The following is a 25860-nucleotide window of genomic DNA, read 5'->3' as shown; positions in this document are numbered from 1 at the left end:
ACATTCCTCAATATTTTTGGGGTGATTATATTCTTACTACATGTTGTCTCACTAAATGCATGCCTTTTTTTTTAAATAATAAAATACCTCATTCTATTTTCTTACCTATAAAAGTTTTTGATCTACATGTTTTGTTCATAATTTTAGTCCTAGTCTTGATAAGTTAGCTCCTTGATCACATAAATGTGGTTTTGTTAGGCTTTAATAAATCAAAGAAAGGATACAAGTGTTTTTCTTCTTATCTTAATCGTTATTTTATATCTACAAATGTCGCCTTCAATGAGTCTTTCTTTTATTTTAGTGATCATTCTTCTTTTGATATATCTCATTCTAATATTATCAATATTCCTGTTATCCGTCCTCCTCCAATTGTTCCTAGTCCACTAGGTGTTTCTCAACAACCACCAAGTGACTTAATTAAGTGTCAAACTACCTTTTCTCATCCAACTCCGACAATTGAGTCTACCCTTACAATTTCTCTCTGAAAAGGTATAAGTTATACTCGTAATCCCTCTCCACATTATATTGCTTTAAGTTATCATAGATTGTCTTCACCTTTTTATACACGCCTTTCGTCTATTTCTTCTATGACCATTCCAATCTATTACTGATGCCTTAACCTATCCTGGTTGGCGTCAGGTCATGCTAGATGAACTATGTGTTCTTCAAAATAGTGAAACTATGGAGCTTGTCTTGTTACCGTCTGAAAAATCTGTTGTTGGTTGTAATGAGTTTTTGCTATCAAAGTTGGTCCTGATGGAACTATTGATCACTTCAAAGCTCGTCTTGTGGTCAAAGGTTACACACAAATTTTTGGGTTAGATTATGGTGTACTTTTTTTCCAATGGCAAAGATGACATCTGTTCGTTTATTTATAGCCATGATAGTTCTTCAACAATGATCTCTTTATCAACTAAATGTCAAAAATGCATTCCTTAATGAAGATTTGTAAGAAGAGTTATATGGAGCAACCTCTAGGATTTGTTGCTTAGGAGGAGTCTTTTGGTTGGTATGTCGTTTTCGCAAATCCTTATATGGCCTAAAATACTAGGGCTTGGTTTGGAAAATTTAGCAATTTGGTATGATTCGATGTGAGGCAAATCATTTAGTCTTTTACCATCACTCGAGTGTTGGATGTGTCTACTTGATAGTATATGTTGATGACATTGTTCTTACAAGTAGTGATAGTCATGACATCTCTTAGATAAAACAACATCTTTGCAACCATTTTCAGACCAAAGATCTTAGCAAACATAGATATTTCTTGGGTATTAAGTTGGCACAATCCAATGATGGTATTGTTATATCTCAAAGGAAATATGCATTGGATATTTTGGAGGAAATTAGGTTGATGAATTCAAAACCTGTGGATATACCCATGGATCCTAATACTAAACTTCTACCAAAACAAGGGGAGCCTATGTCAAACCCTGAGAAACATAGAAGACTAGTTGAAAAATTGAATTATCTTACAATTACTCGTCTTGACATTTCCTTTGCATTTAGTATGGTAAGTCAATTCCTTAATTCCCTGTGTGAAGATCATTGAAATGCAATTATTCATATATTAAAATACATTAAAGGATTTCTTGGAAAATGGTTTTTATGTGGTTATAATAACCATACAAGAGTAGTTTGTTATTTTGATGTTGATTGCGTAGGATCTCCTTTTAATAGAAGGTCTACATCTGGATATTGTATCTGCATTGGTGGTAACTTGATCTCTTGAAAAAGCAAGAAATAAAGCGTTGTGGCAAGATCTGGCGTAGAAGTAGAATATAGAGTTTTGGTCTCAGCCACTTGTGAGCTTGTTTGACTTAAGAAATTGCTTAGGGAGTTACAATTTGGAGATGTCACTCAAATGACACTTATATGTGAAAATCAAACTTCTCTTCATATTAGTTTTAATCGTGTCTTTCATGTGAGGATCAGACACAGTGAGATTGATTTTCATTTCATTCAAGAGAAGATTGTATCTGGAGATATCAAGACTGAGTTCATTAATTCAAGTGATCAGTTAGTAGATACTTTCACTAAGTCTTTACTAGAGTCAATAATTGATTATATTTGTAATAAGTTTGATACATACGATTTGTATGTACTAGCTTGAGGGAGAGTGTTAGATATATTATCTTTATCTTTTATCTTTAGTTAGTTTGTTATAATTTCTTATTTATATTTTGAGCTTAACCCATATTTCTTCTATTATAAATAGAGGACCCTATGTATATATTCAACACAAGAAAGATTAATTCCATTAGTGGTATCAAATTGAGCCATCTGACCCTACCTAACCCGGCCCACTATAGGTTGGTCACTTAGTGAACTAACCTAACTTAGCTCACTTATTAACGAGTCAAAAAAATTTGAACCCGGCCTGGCTCACCACGGGTTGGTGGCTTAAACAGGTTGACTCACTGACTCACTTAATCATAAGTTTTGTTTTCAATTCCAAAAAAAATAAAATTCTAATTCCAATCTAAATAAATTTTAATCTAAAATGATGTTGAATTTTAAAGACAATTCAAAATAAAAAAAAAATATAATACAATCCAAAATATCTTAAACTTCAAATATAATAAAAAAATAAGCACAAAAAACAAAATCAGATGGATTGACGAGCCAACCCGGCTCACTACGGGTTCAACCCGAATAAGCTAAGTTCTTAATGAATCAGACTCAAAATTAACTCGTATCAAATTTTTTTTTTTTTTAACTCAACTAACTTGAACCCATAATGGGTCAGGTTGGTTCACAAGTTCCAACCCATTCTAATAACACTAAATTTCATCAATATTTTTTACTATATTCAATACATATTTATAAAAATGACATAAAAGAATTATGAAATGCTAAAAGAAATTAAAGTATGAAATGCTAAAGTAAATTGCTTGAGTTAAGTGGTGCTTTATGACTAAATTGACATTAGAGTATAATAGAGTTGAATATGAAAAAAATGGCTAAACCTAATTTCAAGCTAAACTTCTGATCAAATGAAAATCTTAAATAAAAATCTTAAATAAATGACAAGGATCTTACCGATTTTGGATATATATATATATATATATATAAAGAAACTATAATCCGCTATTTTTATATTTTTGTTTATTTATATTTGTACACAAATTATTTAAACCACTTCAATTATAATAATAAACTTATTATTCAATTAAGTTATTTTTATTTTTAAATAATTTAGCCATGTGTTTTATATTTAACTACTATGTTAGGTGGAGTTAGATTACAACTTATAGTTTTCACTCTTATTCATCCTTGGGCTAAGTGAATTATAGTAGTCATTTACCTATATTTTGTAGGTAGCTACTAAATAAGCAGATATTAACTTCCAAATATTTAATTATTATTATTATTATTATTTTTTCTATCTTTGCACTGAGTGAGTGAAATTAGGATTATAATTTCTAGTTTTTACTCAACTTATACTATTTTTGCTTTCGTTCTCTCTATATTTTTCTATTGATTCCTTACAATTTCAAAACTGTCCATTGACTATATTGTGCCATATTTGTTTTTTTTTTCTCTATACCATTTTATTTATTTTTATTTTTTTCGTTTAAAAGAAACTATGTTCATGGAATTTACTTTTCTATTTTTCTACTTCTTTGAACTCTCATCATTATTAAGTTATTTTAGTCTTTATTTATCTAATATTTAATATAATCTAATATAAAAATTAAGAACCAAACTATGTATGCTCTTATCTGGAATTTTGACACCTGTATTTGTTTTGGTTTCTGTGTATTTTTAAGTGTGTTTTTCATCAGTGGGATAAGAGATCATATAACCCATCGATTATTTCTTAGATGATACATTTTTATATTTATTTGATATATAATATAAAAGTAAAATGTTGTAAAAATAATACAATTTTTTATACTTTTTAAGAAAGAGAAAAGTACAAATTAAATGAAAAATTAAATAAATGTAAAAAATTTGTGTATATCAAAATATCATTTATTTATCTATTTGGTTTTGTTTACTTTAGAAAAGTTGAAACTAAAAAGAAAATGGTGGAATACTATGAATGAATGACCATGATTAGATTTTGTCATTCGTTTATAGAGAAGATTTTTTCCAGATTTATGATTTCTTCACTTAAAAGTATGTTTTATGGTTTCTTCACCTAAAAGTAGATGAATATACATTTTTCAAAAATGAATATACATATTTCAAAATCAAAGATTAATTTCAAAACCTTGGAATGTTCATCTCCCTTTTTCCATGCATTGTGACTTGTGAATCACATCTATAAAGGGAATTCCAATTAATATAATGGTAAAGCACTATAGATTTTTTTTTATTTTTTAATTTCTAAAATATATTTCCAAGACTGTTTATTATTGCTTTATTAAAATAGTAAGAATTTTTTTGATTTAGAAGATAAAATATGAACAACAATATTATCGTGTTAAATATAATCCAATTAATGTAGAAAATTTTGAATCAAAAAATAAAATGACATCTTCTTTGCAACTCTTTTTTTTTTTTTTCATAAAAATAGTTTACATATATCTATCTTATCCATATTTATAATATAATTATTAGCAAATCCAAATGGATTTAATAAACTAAAAATTCGAATAAGAGATTCATATAATATATTAATCACACAAAATAAGTGAAATATAATATTTGAAATTTGTTATATGTAATATATGATAATAAAAGAATTGATAATATTAATTTATTAATATATACATTGAATATTTATATATTAAGAAAACTATAAAATCATTTCATAATTATTTTTATTCAAAAATATTATTTATTACAAATTTTTCATTGATTCGAGTATTAAAAAGTTTTGCATATGAATTTATTATTATTATTATTTTTTATTTCGGAGATTATTCTACCCAATAAAAAACTCGAGAGTATTTCGAATATAATTTTTATTTTTACTTCCTGAAAATAATCCATAAACTGTTTAATATTGTAAGTTTCAAACATTATCATTTAAAAGAAAATCTTAAAGTTTGTTTCAAATTCTCAACTGTTCGCATTACTAAGAGGGAACTGTCTCAATTCCATTAAAAAAAACTTAATATCACTTTTAATTTTAATTTTATTTTTAGCAATTAAATGTTATCATCCGCTGTAAAAATTTTGCTTCCAAATCATTGGAAATTTCGTCAATTATACAAATTGTTTAAATTCTTTTTATTTAAAAAAAATAATTATGTGACACACTTAAATATTTTATATTCATTTGATATTTTTTTAATTTTTATTTTTTTCTTTAATTTGATATTATATTTTTATAACTATTCTACTTTTATATTATATATAAAATAAATATAAAAGTATTGACATATTATCATTACTCTTTACTTAAATATACTATACTAGTATTTAAGCATCAAAATAATTACTAAAAAAAATTAACACAAAAAGCTATATTATTCCTGTAAAAAAAAATTACTGACGACTGTTTATGTTGTGTATATATGGAGTCTTAAACATTAAGCAACTTATGATTGGTTGAGAAGGTTTTCCATTAGAGTGGAGAAAGTAGTAGACAACATTAGAGAAGTGATAGAAATAAATGCAACCAATCTTCTACAATTTCACATTCCACAAAAATTACGCGTTTCCATGGAATCACTTACAATTGACTTTGAGTCAATGTCTTACGTACATTTCTTTCATAATTTCATTGACAAGTATTCTTTCTTCGAAAAAAAAAATAATAATTTCGTAAAAAATTTACGTGTGAAAAAGTATTTTTATTTCTTATAAGCTTTAAGTGTACGGAAAATTGCTTTTATAAGCACATCAACTAGGAGAATCTTTTTTTAACTTTAACGGTGGATATTGAACTTGGTATACCTTGTTGAGGAAGTTTTGTGTAAACTATTTATTTCCTTTGCATGTAAGGGATCCTTTGAATTGTATCTCTCTAACATTCTTCTGCTAGAGTTTATCACAGAGAAAATGATGGAGAGAAGCTGTAGTGCCATAGATGATGGTCTTGATTTGCTCGAGACTGTATTTTCTTGGACCGTCAAGGATGTTCTCAATGAAAACCTCTGCAAACACAAGGTTCTTTTTTACTTTTTTTTCCAATGCTCGTGACGAAAAACACTTTAACTTCCATAAAACATGTTAGAAACACATGAAGTCAATCGTCTATGTGGTTCTAAAGATTCTACACTTCTTAGTTTTCCTGATTTTGCTGCATCTGTTTTCGATTGGAAAATGGATTTTAAAGCTGCATGAATCACATTCATTTACAGTGGCTGGGAAAATATGAAATCTGGTTTTGGTTTGGACACTGCTTATTGTTTGGTTTGATCTCTGCATTTTTTTTTACAGTTTGGCAAGAGAAACATACCTATGCCTAGTAAAACAAGTTTGAATAATTTTTTGAGTATTTATATATGAAAATAAAACAAGTTAGTTCTTTGTTATATTAACTTTTTAGAGTTTATTTTGATGTCTATGAAGCTTTGCTATCATAAAACTATGTAAATCTGAAGCATTGTTTCCTCTCTCAGGTAAGGAAGATTCCACAGACATTTTTGTCAATAACAGATTACTTGAACTCCTTCATTCCTTCACTGGTTGAGGAGACTCGCAGCGACCTGTCTTCAAGCTTGAAATGTGTGTCAAAGGCTCCCTTTTGTGAAATCTCGAGCGTTGAACTTGAAAGGTCGAGAAGCTTCATACCCGCCAAGAACTTGTTCTACCAAATTGCAGTGAACAGAACCAACAGTGATGAGGATGGAAAATATGAGCCTGAGGTTGGAGATCTCATTGCCTTCACAGATCTTAAACCAAAAAATGTAGATGACTTGAACAGGTCCAAAAGAAGCTACCATATTGGATATGTTCATGGAATAAAAGAAACTATTGACAGGATCTCAATACTCTCATCCAAAAGCTTTGACATGGACATTCAGTTTTCCTTGACGAGCAGCAGTGCACCTAAGCTTTATGCAAAGAGTAGCAAAAATGCTCAAAAGCTTTACGCCTTCTGTCTTCTGAACCTTACAACAAATGTTCGAATTTGGAAAGCCTTGAAATTGCAGCTGGAGGGTTCAAGCTTGAGCATGATGAGGAAAGTTCTGCAAGCTGACTCAAAGGTATGAATCTCTAGTCAACTCAAAGAGATTTCTTATCATTGGATAACAATGACATACTAGAGCATTTTTTTTTTCTTACTTAATTAGCATTCGTAACTTCTTCTGCATATGTACATAATTTGAAATGTGCATGCATTTGTTGCTCATGTGGTATGTTGAAATTCAATGTTTTTGTTAGGATCATTTCCCTTCTTGAGATTCTCTCACTACGTAGTTATCAACGAAACATGGCTACCTAATGAGTATTGAGTAGTAGACATGTACTGTCAGTTTTTACAATTCAGCCAATCAAAAATCGCTTTCAATATTATTTTTAAGGTTGTTATCATAAAAGTCAACAAATTTATTATACTCGATAATGTGTGATTAGATGACACTGTAGAAACTTTATAGTAAAGTCAATGTATATCATGTTTATTCATCATAACTACTCTTTCTTTCTTATGTTTCACAGAATGGAGAAATCTGTCGGCTTTGTTTTTCTGGGGAAAAAGATAGTGCAACTTATTCTAAAGTAAAAAACATAGTCCTATCTCAGAATCTGAACGAATCCCAGAAAGATGCAGTTCTAAACTGTGTTACTTCGAGGGAATGCCAACATAATGATACTGTTAAACTTATTTGGGGGCCACCAGGAACTGGCAAAACAAAGACCGTAGCTTCCTTGTTATTTTCCCTGCTTGAGTTAAAAGTCAGAACATTAACATGTGCTCCAACTAATACTGCAGTGTTGGAAGTGGCTGCTCGCCTGCATAATTTAGTTAAAGAATCACTTGAGTTTGATATTGGATTCGGTGACATAGTTGTATTTGGCAATAAATCTCGAATGAAAGTAGACTGTTATCGAGGCCTCAGTGACGTCTTTCTTGATTATCGTGTAAACAATCTTTTGAAGTGTTCTGGATGGAAACATTCCTTGGAATCAATGATCAAGTTGCTTGAGTACCCGGAAGAGCAATATGATTCATATAAGCGTGAGGAAGAAAATAGTGTTAAGTCATTGGAAGAATTTGCTATGCAAAAGTACTTCAGCGAGAAGAACGATGATCCTCTTACCTTGGAACTTTTGAAGGACTTCACTAGCATTACTGAGCAATACCTTTTGTATAAGGATGAAAAAAAGAAAAGCATCAAGACTCTGGATCAATTTTTTATAGAGAGATTCCGTTCCAATACAGAGCAAATAGAGAAAAACCTGGGAACTTTGCGCATGCACCTTCCGACTTCTTTAGTTCCACTTGCGGAGATAAAGAAAATTCCTATTGCTCTTGATTTGCTAAGATCTCTTGAAAACTCTCTGTGCAAAGCCAAGTTGAAGCAAACTTCCGGTGGCTGTGAGGAAGGAGAAAGCATTGTTGACTTCCTTCGAAGGTTAAGCATAAAAAAGGAAGAGTGCCTTATCAAACTGAGATCACTTTCTCAGACAATTTTACTTCCAAACATCAGGGACAAATATGAAATGGCAAAATTTTGCTTGATGAGAGCACGCCTGATTTTCTGTACTGCATCAAGTTCAACCAAATTATTCGAAGATGGAATGACACCAGTAGAATTCTTAGTTATTGATGAAGCAGCGCAACTGAAAGAATGTGAATCAACAATTCCATTGCAGCTACCAGGCCTTCACCATGTAATCCTCATTGGTGACGAGAGACAGCTTCCTGCGGTAGTGAAAAGCCAGGTATTTACCTTTTTTTGACATTCTTGATGATTGGACTTTGTGCATATCTTTAAGGGCTAGTTTTTAATATGATTACATGGTCAAATTTTAGGTTTCTGAAGAGGCTGAATATGGAAGAAGTTTGTTTGAGAGGCTGGTTTCCTTGGGGTACAAGAAGCATCTGCTTAATGTTCAGTATAGAATGCACCCATCCATCAGCTTATTCCCAAATAAGGAGTTCTATGAGGAGCAACTTTCTGATGCCCCTTTTGTCAGAGAAATAGACTATAATAGGCGCTTCCTTGAAGGAAAAATGTATGCTTCATATTCATTTATAAACATAGCTAAGGGTAAAGAGCAGAAACCTGGTCGTGGCCACGGGTGGAAGAACATGGCTGAGGCTGCTGCTGTTTGCAAGATTATAGAAAGCCTTGAAAATGGTTTCTTTTTTCTCCCTCCTTCTAGTGTCGAATTATGTGTCTGTGAATCGTTTTCTGTATTTGTCTCAAATAAGAAAACTTCTTTTGGATACAATAATATAACCCTCGACATCATTTCTTTTTTTGCTACAGAATTTTTGAGGTCAAAGAAGAAAGTTAGCATAGGAATCATATCTCCATATAATGGTCAGGTGTCTGAAATCCAGGAAAGAATTAAGCACCAAAATTTGGTTTCTGATCCTAACTTTTCTGTTAGTGTTCGTTCTGTTGATGGCTTTCAAGGTGGTGAAGAAGATATAATAATAATCTCCACTGTGAGATCAAATGGGAATGGAAATATAGGTTTCCTTGACAACAGGCAAAGAGCCAATGTGGCATTGACTCGGGCGAGGTATGTTTCTTACATAAGATAACCATAGCATTCCTGCTTTCAAGTTCTGAAAAATTACATAAATTGATTAAAACCCGGTTTTAATTTGTGCAGACATTGCCTATGGATATTAGGGAATGAAAAAACTTTAAGCAGTAGTGATTCTCTGTGGAGAAATCTAGTTAATGATGCTAAGGAAAGAGAGTGTTTCCATAAGGCCGACGATGACAAAAAACTGGCCATGGCCATTGAGTGTGAAGCCTTGCTTATTGAACTACTTGATGAATCAGAGACCCCGTTTAAGAAACTCAGTCTAGGGGGCCCTTCTCGAACTACTGCTACCACCTTCAGGTTAGTGAATATCAGCCTACCCATCAATTTTCATTTTACTCATTAATGACTAAGTAGGCAAATGATAACTTTTAACAAGTGTATTTTAAGCTCAACTCAGCATTACAAATTTGTATCCACTTCACAATAATAGAGAACATAATTTACGAGTACCAAGCATGCAGTAGCATAATTGTACACATTATATTAGCATTATTGCCAGTTTGGAGACCTAACCATTTATGACTATATAGCAGAGGGTCTTTCAGGGGCAGGCCAAGGGCACCAAGGTGGTGAAGAATGGTACTCTACAGACTGAACCCCGGAACAACAAATATGACTAGTGAATTGTTAGAGTTTGCCTGCATATGGTGTGAGTTGTATCCTTTTATATTGTTGTGTAAGATTTAGGACCAAATCCAATGCTTTATAACAGTTTACCGCCGTAGTATATACAAGATATAGAGTATCAGCACCACTGAAGATCACCTCAATATACTGTAAATTTGTGTACAACTGTCAAAATAATGCAAGGGTGACTTTATTGATTTCTAAAATCCAATAAAAAATATACGAATTACACATTCAACCATTCTTGCGTTATTACTTTCAAATATGCGGCCAGGGAAACATTTACTTTTGCTGCTTATTTTGTCACGGAATCCCCAATGTCATACCTGTCTTATTACGTGATCGAACAGAATAAACTTTACAATATATAATTCCTATATAAAAAACAACTTATAAATAGAATAGTATAATTACTTCAGTAAAAAAATTACCCTAACATACCATTGTCCAATTCTTAATTTATATTTTCCTCATCTTATTTTTTTAATTCTTGACGGGAGGAACAATTGCTGGTTGTAGGCGAGCCGTATTATAACCGTAGACAAATTTACCTGAAATATTAAAGGCTCAAATTAAAATGATTACTACTGCAAAACTTTAACTACCGCACTCACAAAAAGATTACTTTAAGGTTATACTACGGAAATGCACAGTTAATGGAATGGGTAATAGAATAGAAATACAAAATTCAAGACAGCCTACCAGGGGAAAAAATAACATTCATTATAACTACATTAAGTGTGAGGAAGAAAACATTACAAGGCTATGATCTCAACAACATTTGCAGTTAAGCGTTTTTTCATTCCGAATACCCTAACTAATCTATTCCTCTTTTACAAGCACTTAACGAATAACTTCAATCATTTTCATTTAAGTTTGCAAATCTTATCTAATTATAATGCCATAATGAACTTCTGAATTTTTGTCTGTGCTCTCTCCTTCTCTTCTGGTCCGTCAAGGTCACCAATATTGTCATGATACTCCTGAAACAGAAAAAATTCCAATAGATTGGAGACTCTCTGCTGTTTCTTTTTCACAAAATTATTCAAACAAATCAATAAGGTAGCAACCTTTTAAGGAAATATATGCTACAACCAAAGCACTGTGCAAAGGGAAAATTCTGCTCAGGTTATTATTTTCAAACTTCGTTTGTCAGGGATAGGGGAAGAGGGTGGTTAAGTCATGCAATTGCATGCGCCTTGAAATATGGAAAAATATAAGAAATATTTGCCAACTAATATTTAGTTGGACATGGGACATAGACAATGTATCCACCATATACACTTTTCTAACCAACAATGGAAAGATGATTAGTATATCGTTGAGAACACATACCTGAAGTATATCCTTTATATGCTTCTTACTAAGTTTGTTCTGCTTGAGAAGTAGCTCAATTCTCCCTCTCATTTGTGGATGTCTGACCACAAAACATTTAATTAACACTAGTCAGGTGAACACACTCGCACACACACATCTATTCTCTTGACATTACCAATATATAGATGCAAATACTTACTCTGAGCACCAAATATGACCCAAAATGACAGCAATCAACTGCAGAGCCATATATAAAATTGTCAGTGCATAAAACGTGCTGCAGAAATGGTATACTAAAGTTCTTCCTAAATGCAATTTCATTTATCAGCTCCTACATGCTGTTTGAAATGGAAAGAAACAAAACATTTGCATAATCCAGATGATAATATAGTTGATTATGTATAAAGAACAAATGTTTCCTGGGAAATCATATATGACATCCATGGTTTTTAAAGTGATTATGGATGTCTCCTTCAAACAGAAAAAACGAACACTGGATGGCATTTGTCAGCACCAATTAATGTATTAAATATAATATCGTACCTGAAGGGTGTAAAGTCCAGATTCTAGTTTGCGATTGTATATTTCATCTTCATCCATCTACAAAATACAGAAATATTAGATTGAGCTAAAAAAGGGCATTTCAGTGTGACACGTAGAAGCAGTAGTAGAATAAATCAACTACCTCCAAGTCATCAAATTCAACTTGATTCAACCTTTCAGTTTCTGCTCTGACTCTATCTGAATACCTGGTTAGGATAAAATGGAAAAAAAGTTTGTTAAATGAGAATATGAGCTTTAATATGAGAGCTTACTACCCATCACAAATTTTACACTATACAGGAAAATATGTAGACTAACTTTAAGCTCGGAGAAAAGAGAGTAAGTTGATTTCCAGCAAATAAATACGCTAATTGTACTGGTCAATGAATCAATAAATTTAAGTGTTTTTTATTGGAAATTACAGTAGAGGTGCTTTGGCAACATTAAATACAACGCTTTCCTTTAAAAACTCTATGTTTAATTCCTTAAACAGAGTAAGTAGGGCACTATTTAACATTCTCACAACTCAATAATCATGAAATTCACAATGCGCATAACAAATCCAAACTACCTGATGTATAGTTCCATCAGTCTGTCTATCTTCTCGCACTCATTTTCAACAAATTTACTTAATAATCTTTCTCTCCTAGAACCCCTCAAGATTCCACCTGGCAAAAATACAGAGCACTAAAGTTTAATATCAGAAATGGTATAAATATACATTAGTGAGGGAGAGCCATAGAAGAGAACAAGAAATAGGGAAAAGAGATGCACATGAAGAATGGGCCACCTATGAGGGAAAGAACTGGCTGATTCCCTTTCTTTCCTACTGATACCTTGAAAAAAGAAAATATCTATATAGAATTTTAGGGTTTTCAAAGCCAGATCATACATGATCCATCACAGTTAGATCAGACACATCAAGTCACGATTCAGACTAAGCACCACATTTCCCGCAATTCATGGCGTGATTCAAGGGCCAAAATGATTTAGCATCCTATTCACATTGCTAGTCACTCAAAATCACATCACACATATGTACTGTATCAAATGAATCATATTGTGAATTGCAAGATACTGATACCAATGGCACACATTCATGTCTCACTGAAATGCATGTTTCAATTTCATTATTGGATGCACCTAATGGTACTTTGAACAATTAAAAAAATTGTTTCCATTTACATAGATACATATTAACATGTAATAGAAACAACATTTTAATTAATCCATAAAGGCATGTAAAGACACCTTCACAAACAACAACCAGGCATTAAAAAAACCAAAAATTTTCAGTGACCCGTTTAAAGAAGAAGAAAAAAAAAAAGTTACAAACCCTTCGTGTTCAAAATTCATCACACCCAGTCAAATGCAGGACGTACTATGTATTTGCGGAGGAACTGCAATTTGACCACAATAAATTTCAAACAAGGCTAATTCCACATACAGTCTGGAATTGTTATTCACCAACAAACAAGACATCCTAAGTCTGAACTCATATAAAAGTTCACTTGCCTGCTTACCAAATAATGACGCAATCAGTGACACAAGGCGCTCCTCCATGTCCTCTTGGTACCTTTCCTTCTTGTTCTTCTTACTTAAGGGAATCTGTGCATCAAAACAGACAACTTCTTTAGATTATCCATTTACAACACGTCTACCAAATCAGAAGACGACGAAAGCAAAACGCAAGTTCACAACACACTATCAAACAAATTAAAAACAAACAACATAAACCATCACAGACACTACTACCAGCATTTCAAAAACAGGCTTAAACTTCTGCCAAGGGGAGACGAAGTTATGTTTTAGTAGTACTTGCCTTACCCATGAAAGCTGCAAAGGCTGTCTTCAACCCCAAAACATCCACAAATCGTTCACAAGCCGGCGGGTACTTAGTCATGGCAAAATCAAGCGCTCTAATAGCCGACCCATAAGCCAACTTCTTCTGCTTCATAATAATTATCATCAACTCCACCCCTTCAGCCTTCACAAACCTCTCCTTATTTTCCAATGGCATCAACAAACAGCACAAGCAATCAAACAAATTCTCTAACATCTCCTCCTCATCAGAACTCTTAGGATCCTTAGACTTATACATGGCCACGGCCTGAAGCACCACATCAACCCCATTCATCTGCCCCAGCTTCTTCTGATTCACCGTACTACTCTGCAACAAAATCGCCAAAATCTCCGAAGCATACTGCTTATTACTATCAAATTCCCTCACCTTGATCTTCCCAAGAAGCCACTTCAACAACTTCGTCTTCTCGCAAACTAACTCCGCCACCGCGGGCTTCACCTCGATCAAATTCTCCACTGTCGCGAGGGTTCCATACACGGCAGCATTTTCGTCGGGGTCAGAGTCATTCAATCTATGAAGATTCTGAACCAGAAGCTCGAGAGCGCTGTTATCAACCAGCGCGTCGACCAAAACCCTAGCAGAATCATCGTTGTCGTCGAGAACGTCCTCATCGGTGAGGTCCTGCAGCAATTGAACAACGTCGATGGCGATATCGGTATTGTCGTGGTTGAGGAGGTCCACGATTGACGGAACAACGTTGAGGCTGACGAGGTCCGGATAAAGCTCTGGCGCACCAGCGAGGACCTTGAGCTTCTGGAGCTCGTCATGGAGTTCGACTTCGGAATCGGCGAAGCGGTCCGGTTGGTTGGGGTACTTGAGGCGCGCTTCGATGTTCTCCTTCAGGCGACGCTCGAAGGAAAGAACGTGCTTCTTTAGTGTTCGGAGGTCGAGGACTTCGACGGCGTTCTGCGATTTCTCGATGGCTTCGAGGAGAGACAGATCGACATCGGTGGCTACGCCGTTTCCAACGGCGTCGTCGAATTTCCGCTTGGTGGCGGGGTTCCGCGCGTTCGCTACCTCCATTGTTGCCTGGGATAAGAAACCCTAATGATCTGTTATTTGAGGGGTTTGGTTTGCAGATGAAGGGTATGAATGCTGTTAGAGTATTACTAGCCAGCAGTGGTGGTGAAGCAAATTTGAAAATGAATCAAAAAAGTGAAAGAAAAATAAAACGTGAACGGCAGGATTCGAACCTGCGCGGGCAGAGCCCACATGATTTCTAGTCATGCCCGATAACCACTCCGGCACGTCCACTTTGATGATTCAATGATAGAATAGATCTTAAAGACTGTTATTGTTTTAATTAAAAATAATCCATGTTGGTGTAGAGATTTCTCTTCTATATCAGTACATCATTTCCATTTCTTCATATTTTCATGTGTTGTACTATTGTGTTTAATTTGTTTTGAGAAAGGAATGGAGGTCGTATTTGTTTTATAGTATTTTACTTTTAAGTCCATAAGATTTTAATATTATATTATTATAAGAGCGGCAATATAATTAAATTATTTATATAATTTCAAGTTTGATCATAATTCGTATATTTTAAAAAAGTTAATAAATTAATGTCCATTAATAGTTGAGAAAAATTGCTAAATAATTAAAATATTAATTACAAATCATAGAAATTTATTTCACTTATGACATAATTATACAAGTGTTTAGGTTCATAATTTAAACTCTACAAAAGACACTGCCTTTAGTAATCGGACACATCAATTTAAGGATTATTTTAATTCTTTAATTTAAGTTATGAGTATACAATTTAAAAAATTGGTATGTTATTTATAATAGAACAGGCTTATATTTAAAATCAATTGTTAATTCAATTTTTGCAATCATGACATTTGATTAAATTGATTTTTGAATTAATAAAATAACAAAATATTAGTTAATTTAGTATTATATAGTTGGTTTTCATCATCTGGTACTAAGATAAATACACACGTTTTTTAATTAAATATTATACACTCTCACAATTATTTAGATTTTAAATGTAGTTAATTAAAATCTTGAAAGAAAGTGGATGTATTTAACTTTGATTTTTAAGTTAAAAATATTTTGGAGAAAAAATGGAGTTGAAATTGATCACATTATTAACAGATAGGTTATTCTAAATCTTAAATTTTCTAGATAAAAAACAATAGAATAAAAATATTCATATTACCATAAGTTTGGAGTATTACTTTGAATAAGAACTAATTATTCTGGAGATAATCTCATTACGAAGATTCTCTTAATTAATTAACTAATTAAGCTAATATCTTGGAACAAAGTAGTATAATATTTATTAAAGGAAAAGTCTCTTTAATAACTTTTTTTAATAAGTGACATTTTGTAATTCGTACGTTTCAAATATTTTTTAAAATAAATTTAAAAAAACTAATAAAATAATGATACATATAAAAAAATCGTTAAAAAAGAGTTCTTTTAAGAGTCCAAGCATAGATGATTTATGATCCCGAGGATAGATCTAAGTAAAATGTTCATTTTTGGCAAATCATGCGAGGTGGGACTAAATGATAGTTACCAGAAGCTCCTTGCCGCATAATCTCGTTATCTTCCTTTGTCTTTCTCTGTAAATTCAATAACATTCTGATTCTCACACTTTCTCTGAGAAAGTGTTAGTAGCAGCTACCCAGCATGGCTTCTAAAAGGGTTCTTCTCCTTTGCGGGGACTTCATGGAAGACTACGAAGTAACGTTTATTCATTCCTTCACTCTTCACTAAGAACTGTGAATTAATCTTCTTTCACACTCTTTCCAATCCATTCATACCAATTATTTATTTCCTGTTGCTCGCAGGCCATGGTTCCCTTTCAGGCGTTGCAGGCCTTCGGTGTTGCCGTCGACGCCGTTTGTCCCGGAAAGAAGGCCGGCGATGTCTGCCGCACCGCCGTCCATGTGCTTTCCGGTGCTCAGGTTTCTGTTTTTGTTCTCTGCCTTACATAGTATTTCCAAATTCCAGTGTAATTTAAGTCTTAAATAATTTATCAATACGAGGATTTTGAATTGAGTTTTAAGAAGTCTCGAGTAGTTAAAATATTTTTGTTTTCGTTTCAGTATATCTCGCCATTTGTTTTTGTCGATAACGGAATTTGGTGGCTCTTATTTATGTGTTTGTCTCTCTAATTCGCCGAACAACTTAAACCTTCCTTTTCAAACTCTTCTCTTCCCATTTGCCGGTTAAAAATCTCTTGGATAGGGAAGGAAAAAATAGTTGACTGGTTAGATGGATGAGATTGTAGAAGGAATAAGCGGGTTTATCAGTGAGCCGAAGATAGTAAGACAAAAGTAATGGTTACCTCATTCTGATACTGATGAGGGTAGTCAGACGAGAACAAAAAAAATTTTCACCACTCAATCGAACGAAAATAAGGGACATTTTGAGCACTTGATTTGTAAATTTTTTTGTCGATGTACAGAGCTTTAACTTTTTCGTATCGTGAGAAATAAAAAAATAGAAATGAGTCTTGTTTAGCTTGACATGGATGGTCAAGAATACTGTTTTTAGTATGAGGATTTTATTTTCTATTTCCACTTTTAATTACAAACAAGTTGAAACGGAAAAAAAAAAGTTGTTATCTCTCGGACAGAGTTTTGAAAATAGGAAACAGAAAAAACAAGTTGCCATTTTTTGTTTTCAATAGTTAAGAGTGAATGCAACAAATGTTTTCTTAAGCTAAACGACTCCTAAAAATTCATTCCCAAAATTTTAGTTCCAACAATAGTACTTTTAGTAAACTTTTATTAATTGCCATGGGGAAGTTTTAATTTTGAGTGATGCTTTTTGGCTGCTTTCAGACCTATACTGAGACAGTTGGTCACAATTTTGCACTCAATGCAACGTTTGATGAAGTTGATGCTGCAAGCTATGATGGTTTGTTGTTACCGGGTGGGAGGGCTCCAGAGTATCTTGCTCATATTCCTGGTGTTGTAGAGCTGGTGACCAAGTTTGTCAGTTTGGGAAAACAAATTGCTAGCATTTGTCATGGACAATTGATTCTGGCTGCTGCTGCTGGAGTGGTTAAAGGTCGCAAGTGCACAGCTTTTCCTGCTGTTAAACCAGTACTGGTAGCTGCTGGTGCGCACTGGGTTGAACCTGACACCATGGCAGCAACAGTGGTGGATGGTAATCTCATTACTGCAGCTACTTATGATGGGCACCCTGAACTTATTCGCCATTTTGTGAAGGCATTAGGAGGCACAATAAACGGCTCTGATAGAAAAATCCTCTTCATTTGTGGGGTATGTTAAAATGTTTCTCATGTTGCTTAAGGGGATAATCATGGAGTTACTTCCCTGGCATGACTAGTTGTAGGAGTAGATTTTTCAGGCATAGAGCTCAGACTGTCTACTTTTTGTTTGAGAGATCCTTAGCCACACATGGTTACCTTACACTATTGTGTAATTCCACCTAAATTCTCCAGGCCATTTGCCTCAGTTATTGCACTTAGTGTACTCAGTAATCTCTTGTTTTTCATCTTTCTTTCTTTCACTCTTATTGCAAAGATGATTTATGTAGATGAGTTTTACCAACTTTTGCAGGATTACATGGAAGATTATGAGGTCAAGGTTCCTTTTCAGTCCCTTCAAGCTTTAGGATGCCATGTTGATGCAGTTTGCCCCTCAAAGAAGGCTGGTGACACTTGCCCAACTGCTATTCATGATTTTGAAGGAGATCAAACTTACAGTGAGAAGCCAGGACATGCATTTTCTTTAACAGCAACCTTTGATGATGTGGATCCTTCGAGCTATGATGCTCTTGTCATCCCTGGAGGTCGAGCACCTGAGTATTTGGCTTTGAATGAGTCAGTCATTGCCTTGGTGAAGCATTTCTTTGAAACCAAGAAGCCAGTGGCTTCTATCTGTCATGGCCAACAGATTTTATCTGCAGCTGGTGTTCTCAAGGTATTATTACTAGTATAAAAAACACTCTCTTATGTATCACTCTCTAAAGAAAATAGCATGAATTGTATATCTTGAGGTAATCTTGAAGTTGAGGCATTTTACTACTGTTTTTTTATGCTCTTGGTCATTCTATACTTATTTCTATTTATCTTTCTAGTCTAGATTTGTCTTTCACCAACTTGTGATTTTAGTTATTTGTTCTTGCAGTATGAAAACAATTCTTTTGAATTTTTGGGTTACAGAGGTGTAACTAGTAAGACCGAGTTAGTAAAAAGTTTTAACTTATGATCGTCTATTGGATTACGTTCATCTCCTTAAATATAGGTCACGCAGGCTTTCTCAGAGTTTTGTTATCACAGTTTTTGTCCCTGTGTTAATTCCAGAGTTGCTTGGTAGCAACATACATCATGCATGAATTGAGTATAACAGCATCTACTTTGCAGACGTACAGATAATGAAATTCATGTAATCAGCTTCTGCGTGACTTCGTCACCGGGTGTATTGTGTTCATGAAGTGCTAGCATTACTTTTGTTACTCAAATTTATTCTTATCTTAGTTCTATCCTACTCAGGCAGTCCTCTAGCTTTTGTATACCTTTTTTTATTGCTTCCTTGGATAATTTGATTGTAATCCCAAGTTACGATAGTTCTCTTTCTTTGTCACTATCTTCCATCAAGGAGCAGAAGGAATGGCAAAATATAGAATTAATCTTAGAGAAACTAAATACACGTGGAACCAGACAGATGTTAACCAAGACTCTGTAAATTGCTTCTTTTGTTTGATCTTTTCCAGTTGACCACCTATTATGAATTGATTAAATCTTTGGTCGTGGGGCATCCTCATTTTCTAGAATTATAACTTATAATACTCTGTCAGTTTGATTAATTCTGCCGCCTCTTGAAATGCCTGATGAATTATTGAATTCTATTATTACCGTTTAGATGCTTCGATTAGTCACATCTTGTATATTCAATGAGGTCTTGTTTGTTGCTTTTATTTTTCTTAATTTCTTAGTCAATTTATCGGTGAAAGTAGGTAGTAAAACACAGCCTGATAATCATTGAATATTATGGATAAAGAATTGAGGATATTTTTGTCATTCCTTTGTTTCATTTATCATCCATTGCCACAGAACTTCAGAAATCAGCACTACTATTTCTTGCCATTGCTTTTGTAATGAGTATATGCATTGGGTGATAGCATGAATTCTTAGTTCTATACTGACATACATTTTTACTGTTACAGGGGAGGAAATGCACTGCTTATCCGGCGGTGAAGCTTAACGTGGTTCTGTCAGGAGCAACATGGCTGGAGCCTGATCCTATAAGCCGCTGCTTCACTGATGGAAATCTGGTTACTGGAGCTGCATGGCCAGGGCACCCTGAGTTCATTTCTCAGTTAATCGCACTCCTTGGTATTCAAGTATCTTTCTAGCTGCACTTTGTGATGTAATTAATTACCAGTGAAAAAGGCTTGGCTGTTTCTATAAGCATTTTGTATCAAATATTATAAATATGTGGATTCGTTTTACTGAACTGTATTTGAAGGACCTATAATGTGCAAGTGCATCATGCGCTTGTTACTTTGAGCATCTGATGGTGGTTAGTCTGAGTTTCGGTTCCTCTATAATAAAATTATTATGCAGTATTTAGACCAGGAAACATCATTGGTTCATAAAAAGTAAATAATTATGCATTTTACTGCAACAAATTTGACATTTTGCAGCATTTGGTGTAATAAAGTAAATTTCAAAATGGAGGATTACCTGTGCATATCTATGTACGGAATGATTTTATCAGTGAGGAACCAAGTTCAGCTCGTTTGCAATTTTATCTGAAATTATTACTTTTCCCAATTATCACTAGTTGGTCTCTTTGATGATATCTTAATTCATATAAAATATTTTAATGAATCACTTTTAATATTAATTCACCACGAACACTATTCCTTGATTCTCTAACATACCTTAAAAACAAAATACATACTCTAATCACTCTTGACATGATCATACACTAATAATTAATTGTTACAGTATAACAGTTTAATTAGAGTATATCATCGAATACTACATATGATATGGTGGTTTCAGACCGTTCAATAATTTATCCACAAATTTACATAAGCATTCTCAGTTTTATACAACAGCACAACAGCAGTTCCTAATTAACATCCAATTTTTTACCTTGACCTATTGATAAACAACTGGAATGAAAGCAATCTTTGTCTACTTTATTATTGGTTCTGTTCGTCAAGATCCTTTACTGCATTGGCCCCATAGTCATCGTGCTGATAGAACAGAAATGGAGGCAGTGGCATTAGATGAAGAGCCGCTGGTTGAGCTAGACTTGCTTTCCCGAATCTTCATATTCGTTTCAACAAACACAGGCATAGTTGGTCGCAGGTTCTCCACTAAGCTCTTGCTTTTGAGTAGCACTACTACTTCAGACATTGTTGGTCTCGTTGCAGCCGATGCCTGAGTGCATAACAATGCAATTTCTATGATTTTCTTGACATCTTCTGCATCATAATCATTAGGGTCTATGGCCTTGTCCACCAGCTCTAGGTGCATTCCTCTCTCATACAGTTTCCATGTCTGTTAAATGAAATTCAAATGTCTCATTCAAATGATAAAATGTCTTGACAAAACCAACAATTCCTAGTTCTACTTATAGCAACTTGCTTACTCGTTGGAGTAGGTATTCACGACCATCCTCGTCATCCTTCACATCGGTACTCTTTTGACCACTAACGATTTCTAGGACGACAATTCCATAGCTGTAGGTGTCAGCCTTCTCTGATAATTGACCATGGATTGCATACTCAGGTGCTGTGTATCCCCTGACAANTGTATCATATATAGTCCATAGTTATTAAAACATGACTCATATCTTGTTAGATTTTCCACATCAGATTTTAATAGTCCTTTTTGCTACGACTTGATGTTGTAAAAGTTGAAGGAAATGCAATTGTTTTGACTTACAATGTTCCANCAAATCTTGTGCTAAGATGGGAACGATCCTCTGGCAGAAGCCTTGCCAATCCAAAATCAGCAATTTTGGGTTGAAGATCATCATCCAAGAGGATATTAGAAGTTTTAATATCTCTATGTATGATGGACACGTGGAATTCCTCATGCAGATATGCCAGNCCCCTTGNTGTGCCTAAAATTATATCATAACGTTGTTTCCAACTGAGGGAACCTTTTCTGTTACCTGTTTGTTTCACAAGTAAGATTGATGAGTATGTAAATGAAAAANAAAAATGGAATTTCTATCAGTGTTTGACATGAGTTATGTACCGAATAAGAATTTGTCAAGACTGCTATTTGCCATATACTCATAAACCAAGATTCTCTCTTGGCCTTTGCTGCAGCAGCCAAGAAGTCTAACAAGATTCCGATGATGAACATTACTTATAAGCTTCACTTCACCTTCAAAATCATCCTCCATCTTGCTTGATTTCCCCAACACTAGTTTTTTTACGGCAACAACTTTTCCATTCTTCAGAGTACCCTGTTAAGAGTAGTTTGTGTGACTGAAAAGGGAAATGTTTTCCTCCTTTTGTTTTAAATATTTTTCAGCAAGGAAAAAACAGGTTTCTTTTGTATTTTGTTCTTCAAAATAAAAATGATATAATTGACAATAATAATAATAAAAAAACCCTAATGATCATCTTCTCTGAACATGGTTTTTCATAACAGTATTGAAAAATACAGCATAAATTTACCTTGTATACATCACCAAAACCTCCTTCTCCAAGTTTGTTTTCAGCACTGAATTTTTTCGTTGCAGCTTTCAAGTCATTATACTTGTAGTTTACTGGACCTTTCAACTCAGTTGCTCCCAATATATCACCTGCTACGAAACAACCGTATTTTTTATTTTACAATATATATTCAAAAGCACTAAAAATGCAAACCAGGAACTGATTAATCTCAAGCATTACATTGAAGACTTATCCACGTTTACTCACCTCTAGGAGCCCTCTTTGGTTTTATAAACCATCGCCATGCAAACAACACACAGAGGAGAGCAACAACAGCTCCAACACTGGCAGCAATTATTATCCACTTCCTGCTTGAATCTCCTGCAAGACAGTACAAAGTTTATATCAGTTCCGAAATTGTATTCTGGTAGTCACACAAAAATCAAATATGTTTATTAGGCACTTTGTTTTAATTTCCAAATTTCATATTGAAAATGATTAAAACAATTAAATGCAGTCTGTGTGGATGTACATTGTATACTATACCTAATATAATGAAGATTGAGATATTTTAAACAGATACATTTATGAAAATGAAAACTAAAGACTATAAAACCAAAATCTAGATTATTTACAGTGAATAAAAGTAAATTTAAACTATAAAAAAGGTTTTAATAAACCATATAACCCAACCATTTTGATCAAAGTATACATAAAAAAGTTGTACAACTCTACCTTTTTTCAAATAGGGTGCAATATCAATGGTTTGGTTATCAGCAAAGAATGGTGTGGTGGAGTATCTCATGAAACAGCCAGCATCATAAGCTCTACCCTCTGTGTTGGGAAGACAACTTTGTAAGTTGTTGTATCCAGCTTGCATGCAACTCAGACATTTATCCTCGGTTGCAGTTTCAACACACTGTGCAACAGCATAAATTGCAGTTCCATTAGCCACCTGTGTCTTAGTTGCTGCATAAAAATCTCTAGTTTTGGGTGTTGCTGTTTGAATATCTGCGATAACTTGTCGTCCGACTAATCCAAAACCAGTGGCATTTGAAGTGTTCTTCCCACATAATACACCCTTGCCAAGTTCATTGGTCTGGTCGAAGAACATCTGGCTCTCATACCTCATCACATTTTCATAATATCCAACGTTAAAATCAATGCTCAAATCCTCAACATGGCTTCACACTAATGTTTTTTCACAATCAACTTTTATATACTTTCATCTAATTACAAACTCTTATACACTACATAAAGATGTTAACTTATCATATTTTAAAAGAAATTATATCAATGTTAGTTTTCCACTCATGGATACAGTGATATTTTTTTATATTGACTCCCGTATAATTAATACAAATATATATATATATATATATATATATATATATATATATATATATATTATAATAATAATAATTTGATACGATTCTTCACTTTAAGAATCAAATGGCATACTGTGTTTCAATAATGGTTTTATTTAGTCAATTACATTGTACTATTTTACAAATTAATAAGATGACACAATGTTAAATGAATGTATTGACATGTTAGTGTGTCAATGAACTTATACTCTCATATATATATATATATATATATATATGAAACTGAATCATGAGAATTTTAGTCTTTCAAATAATCTTTATTATAAGTTTGACTATTGTATTTCCTGGCCCAAGATAGTTAATGCTGGACTACTATGTATTGTCTTAATGCGATTTTGATAGGGTTGGATGGAAAAAAATTGATGGAAGAGATAAAACTAATTTATGTGATAAATTGTCATGGATTCTCTCTCTAAATGTATGAATTTTGTTTATTTATTTGATATAATAAATGTTAAGTTCAAATTAAAATATTTCCCATCACTTTATTTCTTTCTTGCTTTATTTTGTATCTGCCTTTTTATTAAACTTGAATAAGTAACGTACATTTCTTTATTCTATATTATTCAAATTTTATATGTCACAAAGTGTTGATGTAAAAATTAAATTATATTGTTAACCAATTAACCAAGCTATTAAACATGTTACATATATTTTTCAGTTATCAAATTATTTTTAAAAATTATATTTCGTTTTTAGACTATATATATACATCAAACTTATCACAAAATATACTTGGAAAATAGAAATAATTATATTTCCATTTTATTGTTTAATTTTTCCAAATTTAATACAAAAAATAAAAATAATAGACAGTTTTAATTTAATAGTTTATCAAATTGTGTTTTATTCAAAATTATTTGTAACGTATACCTTGCTTATTGTCGAAAATCATCTTCAATCATGAACACACTCTCTTTATATATATATATATATATATATATATATATATATATATATATATATATATATATATATATATATTTGTATCAAAAAATTTTTACATTCATTTGATACTACTCTTACTTTTTTTTTATTCTCTTCTTTTTTAAAAAACTATAAAAACTTTACACTTTTTGAACCATTTTACCTTTATTATGTGTCAAATGAATGTAAAAGTGTGTCATGGTATTATCAGAGAGACACACTACGTAAGTTTTGTGGAAAGATATGAGAGAGAAGTTTTAAGGAAAATGATATTTTAACACCAATATTTGACACCATTTTGACACTGTATACGTGTCAAAATGTGGTTGGACAATTTCAAATTAAAAAAAAACTGAGGCAAGGATATACTTGGAAGAGAAAAACCAAAGTTTCTTTTTTAATTTGAAATTGTCTAACCACATTTTGATACGTATGCAGTGTCAAAATAGTGTTAAAATATTGGTGTTAAAATATCATTTTCCAAGTTTTAAATGCATATATTGGTAATAAGTTTGAGTGTTAATGTTGTTTGAAAGTGTGCATGATTTATATATGTACCGACCTGAGGAAGCAACCGTCGTAGATGACTCTGGCGCCGTTGGCTTGGGAGCAGTTGCGGATTTGGGTTGAGGCGGTGTTGAAGCAAGAAAGACAGTCATTTTTGGAGAGATAGTTTCTGCATTGAAACATAGCATAGGTGAGAACATCTCCTATGGCTTGCTGTGTTGTGCCAAAGTGCTTGCTGTTATTGCTAATTTCTCTTCTGAGGTTTGAAAATGTTGCGTTGATATTCGCATAGAAACTCTCCACGTTGCTAGCGTTGTATGTGCTGCATCCAGTGTTTACCAGATATGTCTGTGGATCACCCTTTGCACCATGTTCTGCAATCCACAACATCATAGTTAAGATAATTAACTTTACTTCAAACATCATCTTTCTGCCTGCTTT

The 25860-nt window shown here is 33.1% G+C and overlaps 4 protein-coding genes and 1 non-coding gene across 7 annotated transcripts; 2 read left to right on the top strand and 3 right to left on the bottom strand.

Annotated features, from left to right (window-relative positions):
- Window positions 1–5889: 5889 nt before the first annotated feature.
- Window positions 5890–10773, top strand: LOC106775891 (probable helicase MAGATAMA 3). 3 transcript variants are annotated; one of them, XM_014663129.2, is made up of 7 exons: window positions 5890–6063; window positions 6519–7106; window positions 7561–8787; window positions 8879–9206; window positions 9339–9597; window positions 9691–9927; window positions 10164–10773. In XM_014663129.2, the coding sequence occupies exons 1-7, from the start codon at window positions 5956–5958 to the stop codon at window positions 10201–10203; spliced, it is 2787 nt and encodes a 928-aa protein (XP_014518615.1). In that variant the 5' UTR covers window positions 5890–5955; the 3' UTR covers window positions 10204–10773. The 3 variants fall into 3 exon arrangements, with proteins under 3 accessions (XP_014518615.1, XP_014518614.1, XP_022642994.1); XM_014663128.2 differs by having other exon boundaries at window positions 10161–10773; XM_022787273.1 differs by having other exon boundaries at window positions 9691–10773.
- Window positions 10774–10956: 183 nt separating this feature from the next.
- LOC106775892 (beta-catenin-like protein 1) lies at window positions 10957–15242 on the bottom strand. The gene is made up of 8 exons (XM_014663130.2): window positions 13940–15242; window positions 13641–13725; window positions 12689–12785; window positions 12260–12323; window positions 12118–12174; window positions 11774–11811; window positions 11593–11674; window positions 10957–11240 (listed from the first exon to the last, which is right to left on the bottom strand). Exons 1-8 carry the CDS (start codon window positions 15002–15004, stop codon window positions 11151–11153), a joined length of 1578 nt encoding a protein of 525 aa, XP_014518616.1. The 5' UTR covers window positions 15005–15242; the 3' UTR covers window positions 10957–11150.
- Window positions 15154–15235, bottom strand: TRNAS-AGA. The gene has a single exon. It is a non-coding gene; the product is annotated as a tRNA-Ser (tRNA).
- A 1210-nt stretch (window positions 15243–16452) lies between the features above and the next one.
- On the top strand, window positions 16453–20483 carry LOC106776237 (protein DJ-1 homolog D). The gene is made up of 5 exons (XM_014663624.2): window positions 16453–16678; window positions 16786–16902; window positions 17785–18228; window positions 18529–18891; window positions 20138–20483. The coding sequence occupies exons 1-5, from the start codon at window positions 16625–16627 to the stop codon at window positions 20324–20326; spliced, it is 1167 nt and encodes a 388-aa protein (XP_014519110.1). The 5' UTR covers window positions 16453–16624; the 3' UTR covers window positions 20327–20483.
- Window positions 20484–20671: 188 nt separating this feature from the next.
- On the bottom strand, window positions 20672–25860 carry LOC106775567 (cold-responsive protein kinase 1-like). Its single transcript, XM_014662713.2, has 8 exons — window positions 25475–25860; window positions 23333–23724; window positions 22865–22978; window positions 22619–22746; window positions 22191–22404; window positions 21873–22104; window positions 21577–21730; window positions 20672–21485 (listed from the first exon to the last, which is right to left on the bottom strand). Exons 1-8 carry the CDS (start codon window positions 25843–25845, stop codon window positions 21171–21173), a joined length of 1920 nt encoding a protein of 639 aa, XP_014518199.2. The 5' UTR covers window positions 25846–25860; the 3' UTR covers window positions 20672–21170.

Source organism: Vigna radiata, chromosome 10 (assembly GCF_000741045.1).
Source record: "Vigna radiata var. radiata cultivar VC1973A chromosome 10, Vradiata_ver6, whole genome shotgun sequence".
NCBI classification, from domain to species: Eukaryota; Viridiplantae; Streptophyta; class Magnoliopsida; order Fabales; family Fabaceae; genus Vigna; species Vigna radiata.
This window is presented reverse-complemented; position numbering and strand designations above follow the sequence as displayed.